The sequence below is a fragment of the Lepidochelys kempii genome, chromosome 5 (genome assembly GCF_965140285.1).
Source record: "Lepidochelys kempii isolate rLepKem1 chromosome 5, rLepKem1.hap1, whole genome shotgun sequence".
In the NCBI taxonomy this organism is placed as follows: Eukaryota; Metazoa; Chordata; order Testudines; family Cheloniidae; genus Lepidochelys; species Lepidochelys kempii.
The window spans coordinates 81,116,446-81,137,943 of record NC_136384.1 but is presented as its reverse complement, the minus strand read 5'-3'; the positions used below and the strand labels follow the sequence as shown (position 1 = coordinate 81,137,943).

Here is a 21,498-nt window from a genome sequence, read left to right as displayed (position 1 = left end):
AATCAGGCCCTATGTATAGCAAATATAATGTGCCTTATATGCTTCCCTTTGGTAACTCTTTTGACTTACATAGAGCTATTCCAGGGATGAATTTGGCTCTCAGTCTTCCAGCTATTAGTTTTCATCAGGGTGTTATGATGGTAATAGTTATTTGGATTAATTTGTTATTTTTGTACTGTTATGTACATTTTTCTAATATTATGTCAAAGGCAGTTAACTATAGGTAGCCCAGGACAGCAGCTTTTTAAACATAGATATAAATGTAAATAAACAATCAAAAAGATTTAAAGAAAGACTATAAGTCTTACTTACTAATCTCTCAGGCTTTCAAAAGATGGAGAAACAACCTTAACATCACACAGGATAGAGTTAGGTCCAAACCCTGTGGTCACTACTCAGGCAAAACTCCGTTTGAAGTCAGTATTGTTTTGTCTGAGTAAGGACTCACAATCACAGTATTCGGTTTAGGGAGTTTTGCATTTGTTCCTACCATGCATGAATAATTTCTGCTTCCTACTCACTCTGTTCACAGTGTTTTCCCATGAATCCTGTGCGGCAGGTACACTGCCCCAATATGTGGTCACAATCAGCTCCATTCTGACACTGGCATATTAATGCACAGTCTTTCCCATAAAATCCCAAGGGACACCCTGCAGTGCAAAGGGGAGGACGGGGGGAAGAGAAGAGAATCTTCAATGAGGAATATAAAAGTATTATTATTACTTATTAAAAATCATTTCTATAGTGCCATTAATTTATACAGGACTTTATAAACATAATAGACGAAGAGCTTCTCTGCTCTGAAAAGTTTACTGTCTAAATGAGACAAACAGACAAGACAAAGTAACAAGTAAGGGAGGATGCGGGGATTGCTGATGATGAGAAGAAGGTAGGCAGGAAAGATTGCTGGAAGACGTTTTAAGGAGACATTTGAAGGAGGAGGGAGGGGGGACTTCATGCAAGAGCCCAGGAAAACTGTTGAATGATGAATGAATCTTTGGACATATTTGCTGCACAGTTGATGTTGAAACATTAACGAGTAAAAATATTGTATCTCAGCTCCTCACAAAGGTGCCATGTCACTATGAAGAAGACATATCACTGCAAACAGATCATTATTCACCAGCAGGAAGCAAAAGAACCATGATAGCTGACAGCTGAACCAATTCAGTGAATGTCTTCCACAGCATTATCCATATGGCCCCATAATATGTGTTATCTCCTGCCGCTCTGACATTGTGCTATTGAAAAAGGAGTGTTGTGACTTTAAAAAGCACTGCATGCAAAGCAGATTTCAGTGGTACTTTTCTGAGATCGAATATGATGAGTATACCTGACTTGAGCATAAGCCAAATAATAGCTATAAATGTAATCATATGATACCTGTAATGAGGAAAATGAGACAACATTCCTTCAATCAACAAAAAAATTATCTCAGACTTTGTGTGAACTATTGCTCAGAACTCATATGCAGATTTCCAGTCACAACACTTCCAATATCTAATTCATTAATGTCTAGTTCTTGGAGAGAGATCTCAGGTATTAAATGTATTAGTCACTCAAAAACAATTCCAGAGTGGAGTATAGAATAGTGAACTGATGAAGTTCCGGTTCTGGTTCCAGATAATATAAATAGTCATGCAAGTACCTAAATTATGTGTTGGTAAAGCTTGTTCCCTGTAATCTAATGACCAGAGAGATAGGAGACCTGTATTAAAATCACTTTACAATGCTGCTGAGGAGACGAATGTGTCTCTATGAATCATTGCCATTAGCAAACTTGAAGCTATTCACTTCATAGGACTTGATTCAGCCCTGGGTAATGCTGATGTAATCTTGGGTGCAGAGTGCCCATTGGCAGTATTCTTCCCAGAGGAGGTTCTGAGTGGGGAAGGGGTACAAAGTAACTGCAAACTGTCTTTTTGTCAGGGACGCACACCTAGCAAGTGCTGCCCAGAAGTGTATAGCTCTGGCCAGGTTGGGAGACCATGTCTGGGCACCTGGGAAAGCATTCATTCATTCATTCAGCACAGGCACATGCCAGCTTCTGCTGCTGAGACTCCTGTGGACTCCTGGTTGTAACTGAATATTGCCTTCCTCTGGAGGAAACCCAAAGGGAAGGCAGTGGTGTGAAGATAGCCTATCCTCCTCCAAGGGTGAATTCCCCCTCAGATGCAGCAGCAGTCCCGACTAATATAGGTGGCTACTATTTTCATCACTTGTACCAGCTGAGGTGACATGAGACACATCCTCTGGATTAGAATGGCATAACAGTGTTGGAAAATAAGTGAACAAAGAGGGAGTATTAAAAGAAATGGAGGAAAATATTGTTATTAATTGGTAGTCACACAACAAGGTAAGTAGATCATAAGAGTCACTTACTCTGGGTACAATAAAGGCCAGTCCATCCTGGAGTACATTTGCACTCCCCATCATAGGCACTGCAGTAAGCTCCATTATGGCAATTGCAGGTGTGAATACAGTTTGGACCCCAATGGGCAGGTGGGCAAGCTAAAATATCCCAAATCAATTAATTAATTTCATCTGGTAAAGACACAAAGCAGCACTACATACAAATGTTTAAATTGTTCTTTTCTACCGTCTTCAGTCTGACCAATTTCAACCAAATCGTTTCCTAGTTTTTTCTTGAAACTAACTAGTGTTTTACCCTAGATAAGAACAAATGAAAAACACAAACAGGAAACAGGAATCAATGTGTGAGATCCTGATCTCAGTACAGTACTATGTGGCCAGTATCACTGGTTTCTCATAGTTCAAAAGAGGGAGTCATATAAATCAGGTTTTTTGATTGATTCTTCACTGTTTTCCAGTGACTGAACATTTTCACCCCTCCTGAATTCCACTGAACTAGATGGAGAGGTTGGGCATTCTAATCCTAGCACAGGAGGAGAATAAACAGGGAGAGAGGAACAATATTTGCACCCTGGCCCAGTTATCAATTAAATCCCTGCATTCCTCTCCCAAAATGTAATTTTATGGCTGAAGCAGGATGAATCAGAGATTCCATGGCTTAGCTTTAGTTTCTTGATTTGAGGCCTCTGAATTCCTCACTGGTCCCCATCAGACCATGAATCAATATAATCCTTCCAACAAACAAATCATTATAAATAGGGCCCTACCAAATTCATGGTCCATTTTGGTCAATTTTGTGGTCACAGGATTTTAAAAATCATAAATTTCATGATTTCAGCAACTTAAATCTGAAATTTCCTGGTATTGTAATTGTAGGGGTCCTGACCTCAAAAGGTCGCAAGGTTATTGTATGAGGGGGTCGTGGTACTGCTGCCCTTACTTCTGCGCTGCTGCTGGCGGTGGCGCTGTCTTCAGAGCTGGGTGCCTGGGCAGCAGCCGCCGCTCTCCAGCCGCCCAGCTCTGAAGGCAGCACAGAAGTAAGGGTGGAAATACCACAATCCCCCTAAAATAACCTTGCAACCCCCCTTCAACTCCCTTTTGGGTCAGGACCCCAAGTTTTAGAAATGCTGGTCTCCCCCCGTGGAATCTGTTTAATATAGGGTAAAAGTACACAAAACACCAGATTTCACGGGGGGAGACCAGGTTTTACAGTCCATGATGCATTTTTCATGACCGTGAATTCGTAGGGCCCTAATTATAAACAATAAAGTGAAGGTTTTTGCACACACAACCACAGTTGCAAATATTATTGATGCAGGTTTAGAGACTGCTTTGAAAATAGTACATTGAATGAATTTGGTACTGAATGGTAATAATAGAAAGAATGGTAAAATGTCTCCCCAAATGCTAAATATGATATGTAAACAGCACTATAGAAAAGAAAAGTTAAAAGTATATATGAATAAATCAGATCCCATTGAGAGTAGTGAGTGCTATAAAAATTACCTCTTATTTTTTGATTAATTACTCTTCCAAATTTCTATTTTTAGCGTAAGTAAAGAGTTTTGTCATTTTTCACTGTGAAATCATTAGCTTTAAGTTACATTTCTGAATTTAAATACAGTCTTGTGGAAACAAAAATTAATATTTTACAGGAGAGAAGAAACAAATTAGGCAGTGGGGCTTGACCCCTGATTTTGACTATGTTAAGGGTAAGATAGTGTTTTCCCCTTTATATATGTATAACGTGTATTTTTGGGAACTATTGCCACAATCCAAATTTCATTTTATTAAGGAAATAAAAAAACATTTGCAAGAAGTATCTTCTTCCTTAAATCTCAATCCATTCTTTTTCTGAGGTTTCCATTTTAGCTGTGAACAATAATGATGATTTTTAAAAATTTCTGCATGAAGTTAGTGGTCAGCCAAAAAGGAATGGCAGGTCACGTGTAGAAAAAGGCTAAGGGGCTTCATAAAAGCCACCAGTTCAGATAGAAATTAATGGAACCATTATTTTCCATGAGAACTGATGGCCTTTGCACAAACCAAATAAACTTCCTCTCTTGTGGTCACAAGCACAGCCTTAATAGATGCCCCCATTCATGCTGTTGGCATCATTTTCTTGCATTGCTTCTGTAAGTACAGCCTCCTCTCAAACACTCATACCCCAAAAAGGAGGTAAGGAGTTGAAAAGAACAGAATAAGAGTCTGCATCCAATGAAGAATTTTGCCATTGACTTCATTAGGTCCTAAGTTTTATTTTGACCAGTAATAACAGCAGTGGGAGTTGTGGGTGTTCAGTGCCTCTGAGAATTTAGCCAATTAATGTTTTTTTCCCAAATCGATGAGACTTTGCATTGCACTGGGACACAGCCAGTTAACCTGTGCTAGTCAAGCCGTACGTAATGTAAATTGAGGTTATTAGGAGATGCATCTCCTTGGAAACTGAACAGCTTTCCCACACCTGCAGCAAACATTTCTGAATTCTGACATCTCTGTGTCTGAGACTGTCCCGGTGAAGCTATGTATGTACAGGCTACAGGATTGGGCCATCAAGTTGCTTTTGTACTAGGCCTTGCTACCTATGAAAATGCATGTGTCAGAAATCTAATGCCAGTGATTACTGATTCAGAAAGACCCAGCATCGGTGTCAGTAGGAAGCCCATATTTAATATAATAACAGATTGTACAAATCATAAGAAAAGTAAAATGTTGATAACATTTCTCATTGACTTCATTGGTACATGATCAGACTAATCTACAGACTGAACAACAAGGAATAGACTGCCATTGGAAAAAATATGCATCAATAAAAGCTACATCAATAAGGAACAGAGAGAAATCTGTAAAAATGATGCTAAATAAGAAGCCAGACTGCAAAAATCAAACCAAGAAAATGCTTTGAAAATTCAGAATGTTTAAGAAGAGGAAGGATGGTCTTGCGGGTAAAGGCACTGAACACAGGAGATCTGAGTTGTGTTTTCAGCCCTGCCACAGTCTTCCTGTGTGATCATGAGAAAATCACCTACCATTTATATGTCTCAGTTCCCCAGCTGTAAAATAGGGATGATAATAATGACAATAATACTCCCATAATTTAAAAGTGTGTCCTGAGGATACATTTGTTAATGTTTATGGGGTGTTCACAATACTAGAGTAATGGGGGCAATGGACGTAGCTAGACAGAGAAGGAAGGTGCATGACTGTTTAATCATGAAGTTTGAATGTTATGATAATGAAACTACTATGAAAATGTTCAAATGGATTTTTTATATGGGATTTAAAATGTAAAGTAGGTAAATATCTCTTAACCATATTACATAGGAGTCTGTATATATTTATTTTATTTATTTAATCTTGTCCATCTCTTTTTCTTATAACAAACCAAACAAATTCTAGGTGCCAATACAAGTCTCGTCATTTATCAGTCAGTTACAAAGCATTTCCTCAACAACAAGAAGAAAATTAAAAGGAACTGAACTTAGTCTACTCGTTTTAACAAGATATCTCAAGAAAGAAAAAAACTGGTACTTACGCTGAGAGCAGTCACTGCCAATCCACCCAGGGTAACATTGACAAGATCTGTCAATAGGATTGCATGTTCCATTGTTGGTGCATGTGCAAATTCCAGCACAATTCTTGCCAAATCTCCCACTAGGACACACTGTTAAAACATTTTAGTGAATTTTTCCATAATTTATATTTGTATTGTTTCCCTAATACTTCTAACTGAAATCTGATGTCTTGGATCAAGAAAATTCCTATTTAGGATGATGCCAAAATAAATGCTGCTATAAATTCAGTCAAGCACATTTATATTATTTATTGACCAGCTATTTCCTTTACCTAGAGGGTCCTTTTGATAATGAGCATGATGTCTCCATAATTAGAAGAAAGGTATTTTTCATATGTTAGGGGCTATCTTTTCAACCAACTTCAACCTGCCTTCAGTTTCTACATTTACAAACTGCACGTACAAAACCAGAAACCACTTTGGAATAATGTGATCTGATAAGTCTAGAATGCACGGAATGAAAAAAATTGCCACACTTGGTCACTGTATCCATTGCAAGGGTCTTTATTACAGCATTTACCTTCATTACAGAGGGCTCCTGTGAAACCAGGTAAGCAGTCGCAAAGTCCAGTTACATGATGGCAGGGACCACTGCTGTGCACACACTGGGGGCATGCCTGACTACAACGATGTCCATAAAACCCAGGAGAGCAAACTGAAATCAGAAAGAATATACTGTCATTTCCTCTTGCATTTTCTACCCCACCATGTTCTATTCCTCTTCAACCACTAAATGGGTTAACAGTTAACCAGTTCAGAGCTGCCTTCCTGTCACTTCCAGTACTGCTCCATTTACTCCTTTTCTTTTTGCAAATACAGACTAACACGGCTGTTACTCTGAAACCTCCATTTACTAGGTGCATACTTGTTGAACTAGTGGTTATTGTTTTTTATCTAGTTCCAATTAGTGCTTAATCCTTGAAGATATCTAAGAAGATAAAAGTCCCTACCCTGAGGAGCTTACTACAGTCTGGTTAGTAACTGGTGACATTCAGGCACTTGAAAGGATGTTGTCACAATGGACTACCATACTGTAGTGGCACTGAAGAACAGCACTGAATGTGTTAAAGCCTATAATGACAGTGACTCAAATTCTGGCCTGACTCACACCCCGAGCAATCCCATTCATGTCAGTGGGGTTGCACAAGTTGTAATTCAGTGGCAGAATTTGGCCTAGCCATGTAGTCAGGCTATATTTTGCACCAGCCAAACAAATACAAACAAGAATATGACTCAGATCAAACCTATTTCCCTTTAAGCAGAGGATGAGAGGAATAACTTTCATGAATTATGTATAAAAAATATGTAGATTTGAAAATTAAAGGATAAGTAGTTGGAAAAAACATTAAAACACAATCCAGGACAATGGAGTAAGAGAGTTGTATCCTTAAAAGGAAAGACTTTCAATAAGGCTTTGCTATTATTGACGTCTCATTTTTTTTCTCACTTGTTGGACAAATCTAAATTACTTCAGCCCACTGGTGTATTGGCAGAAAGGCCCAGGTGCACCGTGTTTTCCATCGATTCTTTAGATTAGCCATTCACTAACAGTGCAGAGAGCTACACACCACCTCAGACCAGAAACACTGAGGCCTCCAGTTCATTTTGAGGCCAATGGTACTAGTCCCTTCTTCAGCAGAGCTGCATCACTAACCACATAAAGAGACTGAAAGAAAAAAGGCCTGTTGCATGGAATTTCTTTCTTTGTTTCTCTAATCCCTTATTTCCTGATAAATTAGCATATATTAGGTAATACTTCAAGTTTAGTGTCTGTTATACAGCAGCAATTACTATTCACCAGAGTAACCTGGTATATTTTCATTATTTTAATTTAGTTCAAAATTCAGTCTCTTAAATGTACACTCGAGACAGTTGACTTGGTCAAATCCCTCTGGAGTGCTTCACCATTTTCAAGTAAAGCACTGTGTCAGTCATAAGATTTGACTTTTTACAGAAAAAAGCATTTGATCATTAGGCCCTGTATTTGTATGACCTTTTGTCTCCTTGGTCTCTAGACTGTGCAGGAGCCATTGATTCTGAGAGCCATCTGAGTGCTAAACTGTGGAAGCCACTACACTTTGTTATACCCATAGTTCCAAGTCACTAGGAAGGTTTACATTTATTTAATGGGATAAGAGAGAAAGTCCTCTCATGGATCAGTAACTGGTAAAAAGACAGGAGAAAAAGGGTAGGAATAAATGGTCAGTTTTGAGGATGGAGAGAAGTAACAGTGGTGTCCCCCAAGGATTTGTACTGGGAGCAGTGCTGTTCTTCATTGAGCTGGAAAAAGGGGTAAACAGTGAGGTGGCAAAATTTGCAGAGAATACAAAACTACTCAAAATAGGTAAGCCCAAAGCAGACTGTGAATAGCTACAAAGGGATCTCACAAAACCAGTTGACTAGGCAACAAAATGGCAGATGCAATTCAATATTGATAAATGCAAAGTAATACACATTGGAAAACATAATCCCAACTATATATATATAAAATGATATAGCTGTTACCACAAGAGAGAGATCTTGGAGTCATTGTGGATAGTTCTCTGAAAACATCCACTCAATGTGCAGCAGCAGTCAAAAAAAAAAAAAGCTAACAGAATGTTAGGGACCATTAGGAAAGGGATAGATAATAAGACAGTAAATTTCATAATGCCACTATATAGATCCAGGGTATGCCCACATCTTGAATACTGCATGCAGATTTGGTCACCCCATCTCAAAAAAAAATATACACCAGACCCTCACTAGAATGCAGGATTTGGGATCCATGCGTGGCACCGTGTTAACGTGGGGACCGCGTTAAAATGAATTGCAATTAGAGTAATTAAATTTGGGATCTATGGCTGCGACCGTGTTATATGCGAATTCGCGCAATATAGATGCGCCTTCTAGCGAGGGTCCAGTGTATTAGAATTCAAACAAGTATAGAAAAGGGCAACAAAAATGATTAGGGGTATGAAACAGCTTCCATATGAGGAGAGATTAAAAAGACTGGGACTTTTCAGCTTGGAAAAGAGACGATTAAGGGGGGATATGATAGAGGTTTATAAAATCATAAATGAAGTAGAGAAAGTGAATAAGGAAGTGTTATTTACTCCTTCACATAACACAAGAACCAGGGGTCACCCAGTGAAATTAATAAGCAGCAGGTTTAAAACAAACAGAAGGAACTATTTCTTCACACAACTCACAGTCAACCTGTGAAACTCATTTCCAGGGATGTTGTGAAAGCCAGACTACAACAAGGTTTAAAAAGAATTAGATAAGTTCATGGAGGATAGGCCCATCAATATCTAGTAGCCAAGATGGTTGGGGTGCAACCCCATGCTGTGGGTATCCCTGGCCTCAGACTGCCCGAAGCTGGGTGTGGACAACATGGGATGGATCATTCAAAGATTGCCTGTTCTGTTCATTCCCTCTGAAGCACTTGGAATTGACCACTATCAGAAGACAGGATTGTGGGCTCAGTGGACTATTGATCTGACTCAGTATGGCCTTTCTTGTGTTCCTAGGTTCTTAGTCTTCTTTTGGGTTAACTAATTTACTGAAAAAGTCCTTTGAGAGCCATGCAAGTGATAGTAAAGAACAATTACACCACTTAACTAGAAATGCTTAGAGAATACTAATGCCACAGTAATGTCACGCATTTAATATTAGGGTCAACCATATTCATCATCTTTTTCTTCTTGAAATCCTGTCATTCCTGGGCTTTGTGACTCCATCTACTCCTGGTTATGCTCTTATCTTTTGATTGTCATTGGATGGGCCTTTCTCCTTTCCTCTTTCAATGGGGTTTCTCAGGTCTCCATCCTTGTCCCTTACTCTTCTCACTCAAAACCCTACCAGTGTATGATCTCCTTCAGAAAAAAGGCTACCATCTCTATGCTTATGACTCACAAATCTACCTCTATTCTGGATCTCTCTCCCTCACCTCTTCTATGGTACAAACAGAAAAATAAAGTCTGAAAAAGCTACGAAGGTGGTGAATAGTGATTAGTACTCTTGGATGGTTAAGAATTGTGCACACCCTATTATTTTTGTGATCCTGTTTTTTGCCACCCCACCTCAGCCCATTTGTTTGTCTCCTCTGTTATGCAGTCTTTTAGATTGCAAAACCTTTCATATTTATATGTCTGTACATATAGTCCATTTGTATGCTGTATACTGTGTTAGTGCCTAGAACAATGAGACCCTGATCTGGCTGGTATCTAGTTGCTCCTGCAACATAATAGTTAAATAATAGCAATAATTAGACTAGCAACTGCCATTGAACGCAGTGGGAAATGCAGATGTTCAGCGCTTCTGAAAATCAGGCTTCTTTTATTTAGTTGCCTAAATATGGATTTAGGACCCTGATATTAGGAACTTGGATTTGAAAATTTTGGACTTTGATTGTAAGACCCTTTACAATAGCAGTGTATAAATAATAAATAAAAAACATAAAACTATAGTAACAAAAAGAAGATGATTACTGTTGGGAACTATTTGATAACTGTACGTAAAGCACGTTTCGGTACACCTGTACATTAGCACAGTTAAAATGCAGAATGTGGGCCTGTTACATCAAACATTACCAAAACCACATAGTGTTATATGATACACATATTTTAAAAAGGAAGAAGGGATGAAAATTTTAAAGTATTGTCCTTACTTCTTTGACAAGTGGTGCCTCTGTATCCTGGTGCACATTCACAGATTCCATCATCTGGAGAGCACGAAGCTCCATTTTTGCAGTAACAGGACAATGAACAGTTTGGACCCCATTGGCCCTCAGTGCACACACTGTCACAGTGTATACCTGCAAGCCATTAAATACACAGAGATGTCACCAGCAACACCAGTAGTCAGATTCTATAGACCACAGATAACAAACAAGGGGGTGAAATCCTGGCCCCATGGAAGTCAAGGGCAAAACTTCCATAGACTTTAATAGGGTCAGGGCTTTCATCCCCTCTGCCTTTCCTGGACTCCACAACACTGGATCCCTTTATATTCCCACTTTGATTATTTGTGTGCAGGACTTGATCCTAAGCTCTACAGCAGGAAAGCATCTCTGCAGTTCTGCTTCCACAGAACATATGAGCAACAGAAGATCCTACCTTCAAGCTTCATTCCTTCTGAGCTTTTAAGATCAGTAAAACTGAAGTTAAGCCACAATGATTTAGGAACTCTTCAGGTGCTTAGCTTCAGCTTAGCAAAGCTTAAGACTTCTACAGGGCTGAAGCCCCCAATTAGCCAAGCCTCCAGTATTACAAAAGTTTTTGGTGTCTCCCATGACCTTTATAAAACCAGGCCTTGTGCACTCCTCATTTTCACCATGGGTATGTTCTGTGTACCAGCTGCAAAGAGAAATGAAATGGAAAAGTGCAAAATAATTCAAATGCGGCATAAATGGCTTTTGGTTCCGCTGTAATGATCATTCGAGATAGCAGAAGATCATTGTCACTGCTTTGTGAGAAAAATATACAAGACAAAGCAAGCTACTTCAGAAACTCCTCTTCTGAATGTAAAAATTCAGAAGGCCTGAGGTAATTTCATGTAACAATAGTGATCGGGACAGGGAATGACTTCTAATTAGTGGTGAGCTGATTACCACTAAGCCTCATACCAAATGGAAAAATGTAGAGCACACAAAAGGTTTCAAAACACACCATGTGAGCATTCCAAAATGCTTAGCTGCAACACAGTACTAAGGACATCCGTCATTCAGTGTTTTGTCTCTTTTTGGCACAAAACTGAATATGAAATTGCCATGACTTGAACCCCAATACAGAAACAGGCACAAATCATAATATGAACTAGTAATTAGAATCATAGACATTTTTTTCTTTGCAAACCAGCAACACTAAATCTAACTTTCCTGATTTTCTTTCTTTTCTACCCATTTCTGAAAAGTTCCCCCGCATGTTAAATGCCAGTAAGCAACCACTGTGGTACTCAGACCTTATTGTGTCTACAGAACTTTGCATTAGCAACTGGCGATTATTGTAGTGCCTCTATTGAATGAATCATTTGGCTAAAGAAAAAATGGACTAAATCCAGTCACAAGTACGACTTGCTTTAGAAGTATTTCCAGCAAAATATGGTTCTGGTCACTTACTGTCACACTTTTCAAAAAAGGAAAAATAGTTTCACATGTGATATTTGAGAAAAATCTTCTAAAAACACTGAAAAGTGAATATCTAGTGTTAGTGAAATGCTGAAAATCCTTGAAAATAAATTACCCTATTCATCCATACTGGCACAGTGTAAACCCCCCCATCCCCACCCCCCTCCCAGCCCTGCAACAAGTGCCCTGCAAACTGCCTGAATCTAATTAAGGAATGAGCACCGCTCTGGTTAGAGGAAAGGTGAATCTCCAGATTCTTAAATCTTTGGCCTCTCTGTTAAGACTGTCAAAAAGGGGGCCAAAATAGTGCCAACAGTAGAGAAAACTTCTGTCTATTAGAATCCAGATACAGGTCACCTAACAGCCATAAGATAATAACAACCCTTCGATTAATATTGACCTGAAAAGAATTTTTATTGTCATGAGGTGAAAGAGTTACTGTATCTTAACAATACCACCATCACATTTGATTTTTTGCCTCCATAGGGATCTTGATTGTCCTGCTTTTATCTACAGTTAAGACACAAAACAACCAGCTTCTCAATAACTTGGGCCAATATTTTCAAATTTAGAAATTAACATTAGAAATTAACATTAGAAAAATAAGACCATAGTTAGGCACCTAAGTGGCCTGATATTGAGACATGTTAAGGACCCCCATTTGAAATCAATGGGAACTGTGGGATTTTAGCATATCTGAAAACCAGACCACTTAGTTAGGTGCCTAAATATGGAGTTATTTAGGTACCCAAATTTGAAAACTCTGGCTTGGGTTTATGAGTTTGTAACACCACCTGTCAAATACAACCAATTTCAGAATTAAATTGTACATTGTCTGCCTTAACTCATTTTGTTTGTGCATTATCCTTCATATCATACACTGCTTCACACAGTCATAGTGAACACATTTTTTCACAGAGTTTCAATGAGGGCAAGTTGAGTTTCAGTATACAGTGGTCACTAGTAGCAAGTCATCATTTACCAACAGCTACCACAGAGTGTTTCTGAGCTTATGTAGTCCATGAGTTATGAGTTATTACAACACGGCTCCTGTGATCTGCCCACAGAGAAACCTCTATGACAGCGTTTTTCAAAGTTCAGGTTGTGACCCAGTTCTGGGTCATGGCATGTAAGGCACTGGATCACCTTGCTTAGGTGACCCAGCGGCTCTGGTCAGCATTGCTGATCGGGACATTAAAAGTCCCGATGGTGGTGCTGCCCAGCTAAGGCAGGCTAGTACCTACCTGCTCCAATACTGTGCTGCACCCTGGAAGCGGCCAGCTCAAATAATTATGCTTTATTATGCTCAAATAAATTTGCTAGTCTTTAAGGTGCCACAAGTACTCCTTTTCTTTTTGTGAATACAGACTAACATGGCTGCTACTCTGAAAGAAAAAAAGACAAGCCCTGTCCCCCTATAGTGGTCATGGAGAAACTTCTGTGCAGAAAACCTCAAAGATTTCCTTTTCTTTATCCTCTTCCCATGTGTTTTCTGATGGGTGAAGGTGATCAGGTGGAGAATTATTTCAGGCTACTTAGCAAAGGAAAAAACATGGCATCTCAGATACTACTGTGCCATAACTGTGGGCAAATGTTGCATTTTTAATGGTGACTGATGTATTTGGAATTGCAATTTGCACAATATAATGCATTGAAACAATTCTGAACTTTCCTTCCGCTTCGTTATAAATGGAATTTCATTATATCTAAGTTCAGTATAAGGAAGGCAGGTTCCACTGTACTGAGAGGTAAAGGCATGTATAAGCATAGAGGTACATATACTGATTTAATGACATATTGTATCTCTATCTACATATTTTAAAATATCTCATCTATTAGTTGTTATTTAGAGGAACACAAAAAAGAAATTCACAGGAAAATATAATTTTAATTTTTACATCTGTTTAAATTAAAAACTAATTTATTTTTGAGAGAAGGGTAGAAATTTCAAAAAGATTAAACAAAAAAGATAAAGAATTCTCCAAGCTCTGATTTTGTATACTACATTTCAGAAAAGAGAGCTAAGCTTTATAGCAAAGCTATGAACTGAGGAAAACAAGATTTTAGTGGGGTTTGCAAGAGATGTTTTGACATAACCTTAACAGGGGTGCCAATAATACACCTGATGATGAACAATTTGATTTAAAAATGTGAATTTTCTTTCTTATGCAATAAAAGTATTTTTGATAAGTTTGTGTGTTGCTTTTGATCCTGATAAGGAGATCTGTGAAGAAATGTTTTTGCCAGGGCTGTGGACAAAGAGCTCTTTGATAGCTTCCACAAGTTGCTAGGCAATAGCTGAATGGTGATGATAAACTTCAGCTAAGCAGCTCTGAAGAAATGCTCATGCATTTAATGCCCAGTGCTTTATGCCAAGAGCCTCACATCTAAATCAGCATTCCCTCAGCATCCGAATTGCATGACTGAAGTAAATAATTCTTCAGGGGTATCAGTGTTTTCAGCCATACTAGCAGAATGTTTACATACTCCATACACTGTACTTTTAATATTTTCAGAGTAAGTGATTCATCCAAATCAACCCACATTGAAAGCTCATGGCTTATTTATTTTTGTCCTTTAAGAGGAAAATTCCATAAATAATTATTTCTGATCTGTAGTGACAGAGGCAAAACTATTGTTCCCAGACACTGAGCATGCTCTCTAGCTTACTCATCCTCCGTTTGACTGAGGAAAATAGTCCAACACAAAATAAGATAAATACCACACTACTATGCCAGTGTATTTATACCCTGTGTGGCATATGGAGTCTCCCATTATATCCTTAAGGAACAGAATCAAGACCTGTTTTTAACCAACTATCACTCCTATACACTGGAGTTAATTCTGTCACAGAACACTGCATCTGAGAGCAGGATCAGGCCATCAAAATGTTCCATAAAATCTTGCCCTTCCATTGATTTCAGTGGGGAGCAGGATTTCACCCCTTGTTCTTATTCACATGAGAAATACTTTTCCTTAAACTTACAATACTTCAGTTCAAAAGAAAGCTCAGACTTGTGAGCGGGAAAGCAGGTGCATCCTATAATAGAGAAAACCAAGGAAAGCTTCCCTAATTCTTTACTAGATGAGTGAGTGAACACTGAGAAGGGAATCAGGTTGAGGTGAGTGCTTGATGGGAAGAGCACAGGGTGCAGAGGTGGACAGTCTCAAAGGGGGATATTGTTGTTGGGGATGCCTTCATTGTCTCCAGCTGAGAAGAGGGGGAGCTCTTGGTCTTCATTTAGGGGAAGCTGGGGGAATAGCTAGAACTTCAGTGTATCCCACTGGAGAAAATACAGGATCACAGAATTTTTCATATCAGTTCAGACCATTTGGAATTTCGATTTGCACAACGTAATGCATTGAAAGAATTCTGAACTTTCCATCAAGTTTATTATAAATGGAATTTCATTATATCTAAGTTCAGTATAAGCGAGGCAGTTCCACTCTATTGGGGGTTGGGGAGGAGAAGGGGCACATATAAGCACACAGGTACATATACTGATTTAATGACATGTTGTATATGGGGAAGGAATAAGTCTCCAGCCGCTTTTGTAGGGAGCAAGCCACCAACAACCTCTCTACAAAATTCCTGCTGAAACAGAGGCTGGTAGCACACATCTTGTTTATTTTATTAAAGGAAGAGCCCAGTCACGTCTAAGATTTCCCAGTTTTTTAGTGGGTGATCTTTTCTTTTCAAGGCTCTATTGTTTCCACACACTGCCACCGTGTCCAATGATACTTTACTTTTCAGTTACCACATTCTGAACAGCCACAGGAAAAAGAAATAAAATAACTTGTCTCCTTTTCTTATGTTAATCTATTGAAAGTTTGTTCTTAAAAAGAAAGCACTATTGCCTCTGTATATAGAAGGAGTCAGAGTGCACAACCCCAACAGGTCTGGGGGCACAATGAACCCACTGTAAAACATTATGGGCCAAAACAAAGTGTTATTTATTAACAAAGAGTTTATCAAACCATGTGTTTTGGAAAGTAAATGTGCTCTTTATCATAGTACAGAATTATCACAAATGTGTGGCAATATACGATTATGGTGATGGCTGTCAGTACGCTATAGCACTCACTGAGATTATGGGGATAGGACTCAGGTCCTTATGCTCCAAAATTACAGACACCAGTCAATTGAGCAAAACAAGACTCTCCTTCAGCTGTCAGCAGTATAGTGCCTATGAGACACAGCTAAGCATTATGATTCCATCAGGGTACTAGTGCTATACACACCATTTCTTACAAGTAATCTTTTTAAAGAGTCAGTGATCCTCTTTTCATCTACGCTGAAGTGGATCATTTTTTGCTGTTAATGTGGGGAGGGAAAGTCACAGAAAAAAAGACACAAAAGATAGCACACACTATGGGTGGAAAATTGATCTAAGCTATATAATTTGAGTTACGTTAGTAGCATAACTCAAGCAACATAGCTTAGATCTACTTCCCATGGGGTCCACGCTACGCTGTGTCGATGGGAGATGCTCTCCTGTTGACTCCCCTTACACTTGTCGTTCTGGTGGAGTACCGGAGTCGACGGGAGAGTGAGCTGCAGTCGATTTAGTGGGTCTTCAGTAAACCCACTAAATCGACTCCTGGTGGATCAATCGCCACAGGGTCAACCCACCGGTAAGTGGAGACAAGCCCACAGTATGCAAAAATGCAAACTGACTAAAAGAGAGAGAGAGAGAGAGAGAGAGTGTGTTCTAGTTCAGGCGTCCCAGAGGACCTGCTTATTTACATCCGTGAGGCAGGTTTTGATAATTATGGCAATTCACTTTTCTATTCAGTAACAAGTGTGGCTTCCAAAGTTATGTCAGGATCACATGGTAAAAACACAACACTTCCTCATTACAGCAGACACATATGGTGACGGACAATCTGACTAGTATCAGCAGGTGTCCATATTAGGGAAAAGCCACCAACATCCTGTCTGGCATAACATATGGTTGAATACTGTACATGTTGCTGGCATAACATAGACAGGAATTATTGCATCTGTCTTTTCCATAAGCCAGTGCTATTGTTTTGATATACATAGCATATTTCATAATCCCCAGTGCCATATAAGCCTTAAATTGATTTTTAAAATTGCATGTGCAGTATCAGTGTGACATGGTATTACTTCAGGATCTCCAAACATCTAACAAAATAGTGTGCAACACAGCAAAAGAATAATGTGTTATCACTAAGAAATAAGGCATATTTTAACTTGTCTGAAATAAAACCTTGTGCTTTTTACACTGTTTCAATGGATCGACTTGGCCTGCTACTGCCTGAATTTGCTAATTTTACTGGCCTGCTCCAAACTCCACTTTTTTTACGGCTGTTTGTGGAAGAGGTGAAATTAGGGGATAAGGATAATAGCTTTGTTATGTTACTGAAGTTGCTGGATAATGATTACTGAGAGGAACAACGCATAGTACCCAAGTGCATTAGGTTTAAAATGGTAGTTTATTGTTTATTTTAATTAGATATAGAGTACCCAGTGCTTAAGGTGGGAACTAGAAATGCCAAAAATATATACATATGTAAATTAATGTGCATGGACACATTGTACCAAATTTAATGGTCACTATTTAACAATAAGGTGTTTGTGTGTGTGTGTGTAAGTCTCTCCGTTTTAAGGCTCTCTTATTTTAAAGCACATTACTCTTTTCCACTGTCCTATTTCTTCTTCTCCATCCAAATGAAGGCATTAAAAAAAACATCAGAGTGAAAGATGGCAAGGTACAGAGGGTGGGTCTGTGCACAGAGGTCATCTGAAATGTGTGTGGGTGCTTCCCTTTTATACCATAATAATTCAACCGGCTCCTGGAATGCATCAGAATAGTGAGAACCCGAAAATAAGCCACTCCATTAATTCTAGCTGTTCTAAGCAGGGAGGGGCTTCTATATGGTGAACATTCTTAGTTTAAGTTCCAAACAGGGCTGGGTTCTTATACGGTGAGCATTCTTAGTTGAATTCTCTAAACAGGGTGGGGTTTCCTTTAGGATGAACATTCTTAACATAAACCTCTCACTGTGTAACTGCAGAAGATACCGTAGGAATAAAATAGATTTTTAAAAAATGATTCTGATTACTCCTTGAGCTTTGTGGTAGCTCATGACAATGTAATATCCAATAGTGAGTTTACAATTTTGTTCTTAAAAGTATAAAGACTTCTAGAAGCAAAACAATATTTTGGGGGCATTGTTCATATTAAAGGCAAACTTATTTATAAAAATAAATTAAATACTATCTTAATTTGTTGACATTCTGCTCAACTGTGACTTTGCCATAAGACCAGAGTATATGACAATGTATTGTTGCACTGCCTCAGGAGAAGCCAGTTTCCTCACTGCTCCTGAGAACAAGTAACTTGTACCTGGTCGATGTCTGGTGCAGTGACCATTCCCCAGCATGCTGGTGCAGCTCCCCAGCCCAGTGTGTTTTGGGAGGAGGAGGTGAAGCCAAGGACCCCACCCAACCCTGCCCTGTTCTGCCCTCTCCGAACCACCTGTCTGAAGAGGACACATAGTAGCCCTACTTCCCCACCATGCTACCCATGATGCGAGGCACACAAATGACCCTTAGGAGGAATAATGAAAACTGAGGAAAAGTGCTAACTACCAAATGTTACATGTATTTGCTGTGTACCTGTTCCCCCATAAATACTACAACTGCTCCCGACTTTAACAATTGCTTAGCACCCTCTTAAGATCATACTTTATGCCTCAAAATCAATCCATTGCATAATATTCCCCTGATGTACAAAACTGCCATATGAAAATGCCTAATATCTGCTTTTCTTTTAAAAGGGAAGACACAGACACAGTATTTTCGAAGAACTGATCATATTGGCAATAAAGTTGATAGCAATATTCTTTTTTAATATTAACAACAAGGGGAAAGGAACACAAGCCAAAACTGGGAAAGAACAGGTTAAAGAATATTTAGATAAGTTAGATGTATTCAAGTCAGTAGGACCTGAAGAAATTCATCCTAGGGTACTTAAGGAACTATCTGAATCAATCTAGGAACTGTTAGCAATGATCTTTGAGATCTCATGGAGTGTGGGTGAGGTCCCAGAGGACTGGAGAAGAGAAAACATAATACCTGTCTTTAAAAAGGGGAACTAGGGGCATGTCTACACTTCCATTAAACACCCGTAGTAGCCTCACTCAGGCTCACAGGGCTCAGACTGCTGGGCTATAAAACCGCAGCATAGATGTCTGGGCTTGGGCTGGAGCCCATGCTCTGGAACCCTGCAAGAGGGAAGGGTCCCAGAGCCCGGGTCCCAGGCCAAGCCCTGACATCGACACTGCTATTTTACAGTTCTGTAGCCTGAGCTCCATGAGCCTGAGTTGGCTGACATGGGCCAGGCACAGATGTTTAATTGCAGTGTAGACGTACCCTAAAAGGGCCCAGTGAATTACAGACCAGTCAGCCTAACTTCAATACCGGGCAAGATACTGGAACAAATTATTAATCAATTTGTAAGCACCTAGAGGATAATAGGGTTATAAGAAATAGCTAGCATAGATTTATCAAGAACAAATCATGCCAAACCAACCCTGGTGATGGGGCCGGCAGCCAAATCCCTGGGCACGGGGCTGGCAGCCATGGCCAGGAGCGGAGCCCCAGAAGCAGGGCTGGCACCCAAGACCCCAGGCATGGGGCCGGCAGCCAGGGTAGGGGCTGGGGCCAGGAGTGGAGCTGGATGGCACCCCCTTCTTGCCCCCCGTGCCCCTCCAAATGTCCTCTGCGCCACCCTACTGGGGGCATGCCCCACTGATTGGGGATCTCTGGGTTAGATATTCAGAAAACCTTTTTAACTCTAAGAGTCATTAAGCTCTGTAACAGGCTTCTAAGGGAGGTTGTGGAATCCCCATCATTGAAGGTTTTTAAGAACAGCTTGGACAAACATCTGCCAGGGATGGTCTAGGTTTACTAGGTCCTGCCTCACTTCAAGCAGCTGGACTTGATGACCTCTCGGGGTCCCTTCCACTTGTACATTTCTCCTTGACCTCAATGGAAGAAGGATCAGGTCTGATATCTCTGTAAACTACAGAATTTGGAGTTTTTAATTCTAGCATATACCAGCTCAATGATCTCCAAATACATTTGGGACACATTTTAAAAATCTAATCTTCTTATGTTGTTGAGTTTCAGTATCTCCATTAATTTTTCATACACGACCGATCTGTTTAAATTGCTGTTATAACAAAAGCTATCTTCACCACTATTAGTCTGTTTACTCCCAACAGTCAAAATGTCATCACTAAAATGTGAATCTATGGCACAGCTATTTTAGAACCTCCTTCTAAAGTAGTCTTTTTTTTTCCATTCTAAATATAAGTACATTCATAAATAAGTGTGGCTGCCTCATGGCTGTCAGTCTGACCCATGGTGTGTGGGTGGAGGATTTTTTCAGACAGTATAAGAAAACTTCTTGTTTATAAGATACTGTATGTCTAGACACCTTGACATGTTGAAACTAGTCTCTCTTACACACACTGCCAAGATGACATTGTCAGGAAGACTCAATTTCACTCATAATCACGTGTGAGGCTTTTTTTTTTTTTTTTGGTAAATGTTTCTCATCCTTAAGTATAAAAAGCAAATTAACTTTGAAAGAAGCAAATATGCATAGTCACTGCCCTCTTTTCAGTAACTGGCTTCAAATAGGACTGGAGACTTGTGCTATGTTTAAGAGTTTTGGCCACAACCTAGTTTATAATTCTCAAGTCTCTAATATATTTTTATGGGAAGACCCGTTACAAAAAAGCTTGTCATGATTCTACTAAAGTCATTACAACAAATGTGTTATATTTTTTAAGTTTCCTTTTAAGTTTTATAAAATGATGTTGGCCTTTATGACTATTTGCCTCCAGATTAAGAGACTAATGGACAAATTTTCAGTTGGTCTTCCTACTTATGCCTGCACAATTTGTGAAGACATCCGATTACATGCACCAACCCTGAACACTCATGCTCACAATCAGGAACCGCACACACAATATGAGAATTTTTGTGCAAAAAGTTATTTTGTATGAACGTGACAAGTGAAAATTAATTTAAGCTCTTCAGCCAGTCAATAAATCGTACAGTATCCTATTTTTGTCCCCCTCCCCCCCGCCCCGGCACTATCACACACATTGGAATGATCGTTCAGGCAAGGTCTATGAATCCTTGCTCATTCCCTTCTCTCTCTCTGCAAGAATCAAAGCCTCACTGGCTTTGTCAGTGCCTCTCCTGACTGTAAGAACTAAATGTAACCGATCAGAGAACAGAAACGATATAATGCAAGTTATAACCAATTTCAACAGCTAACCAAAACATGAATTGCAAATATTGAGTATCAAATACCTTACATTGAAATGTCTGTGATCTATCTACAGAGTTAAAAAACAAACTTATAAAATAAACCAAGTAAATTCAAATAGTGCTTAT

The 21,498-nt window shown here is 39.3% G+C and overlaps 1 protein-coding gene across 1 annotated transcript in view; it reads right to left on the bottom strand.

The window, feature by feature from the left end:
- MEGF10 (multiple EGF like domains 10) overlaps nt 1-21,498 on the bottom strand; it is a 147,702-nt gene that overhangs the window by 13,276 nt on the left and 112,928 nt on the right. Inside the window, exons 14-18 of the mRNA XM_073344862.1 lie at nt 10,599-10,745; nt 6,468-6,602; nt 5,909-6,037; nt 2,383-2,511; nt 522-650 (exon numbers count right to left, since the gene is read on the bottom strand). Of these exons, the coding sequence (XP_073200963.1) occupies nt 522-650; nt 2,383-2,511; nt 5,909-6,037; nt 6,468-6,602; nt 10,599-10,745 (669 nt within the window). The remainder of the gene's footprint in view (nt 1-521; nt 651-2,382; nt 2,512-5,908; nt 6,038-6,467; nt 6,603-10,598; nt 10,746-21,498) is intronic.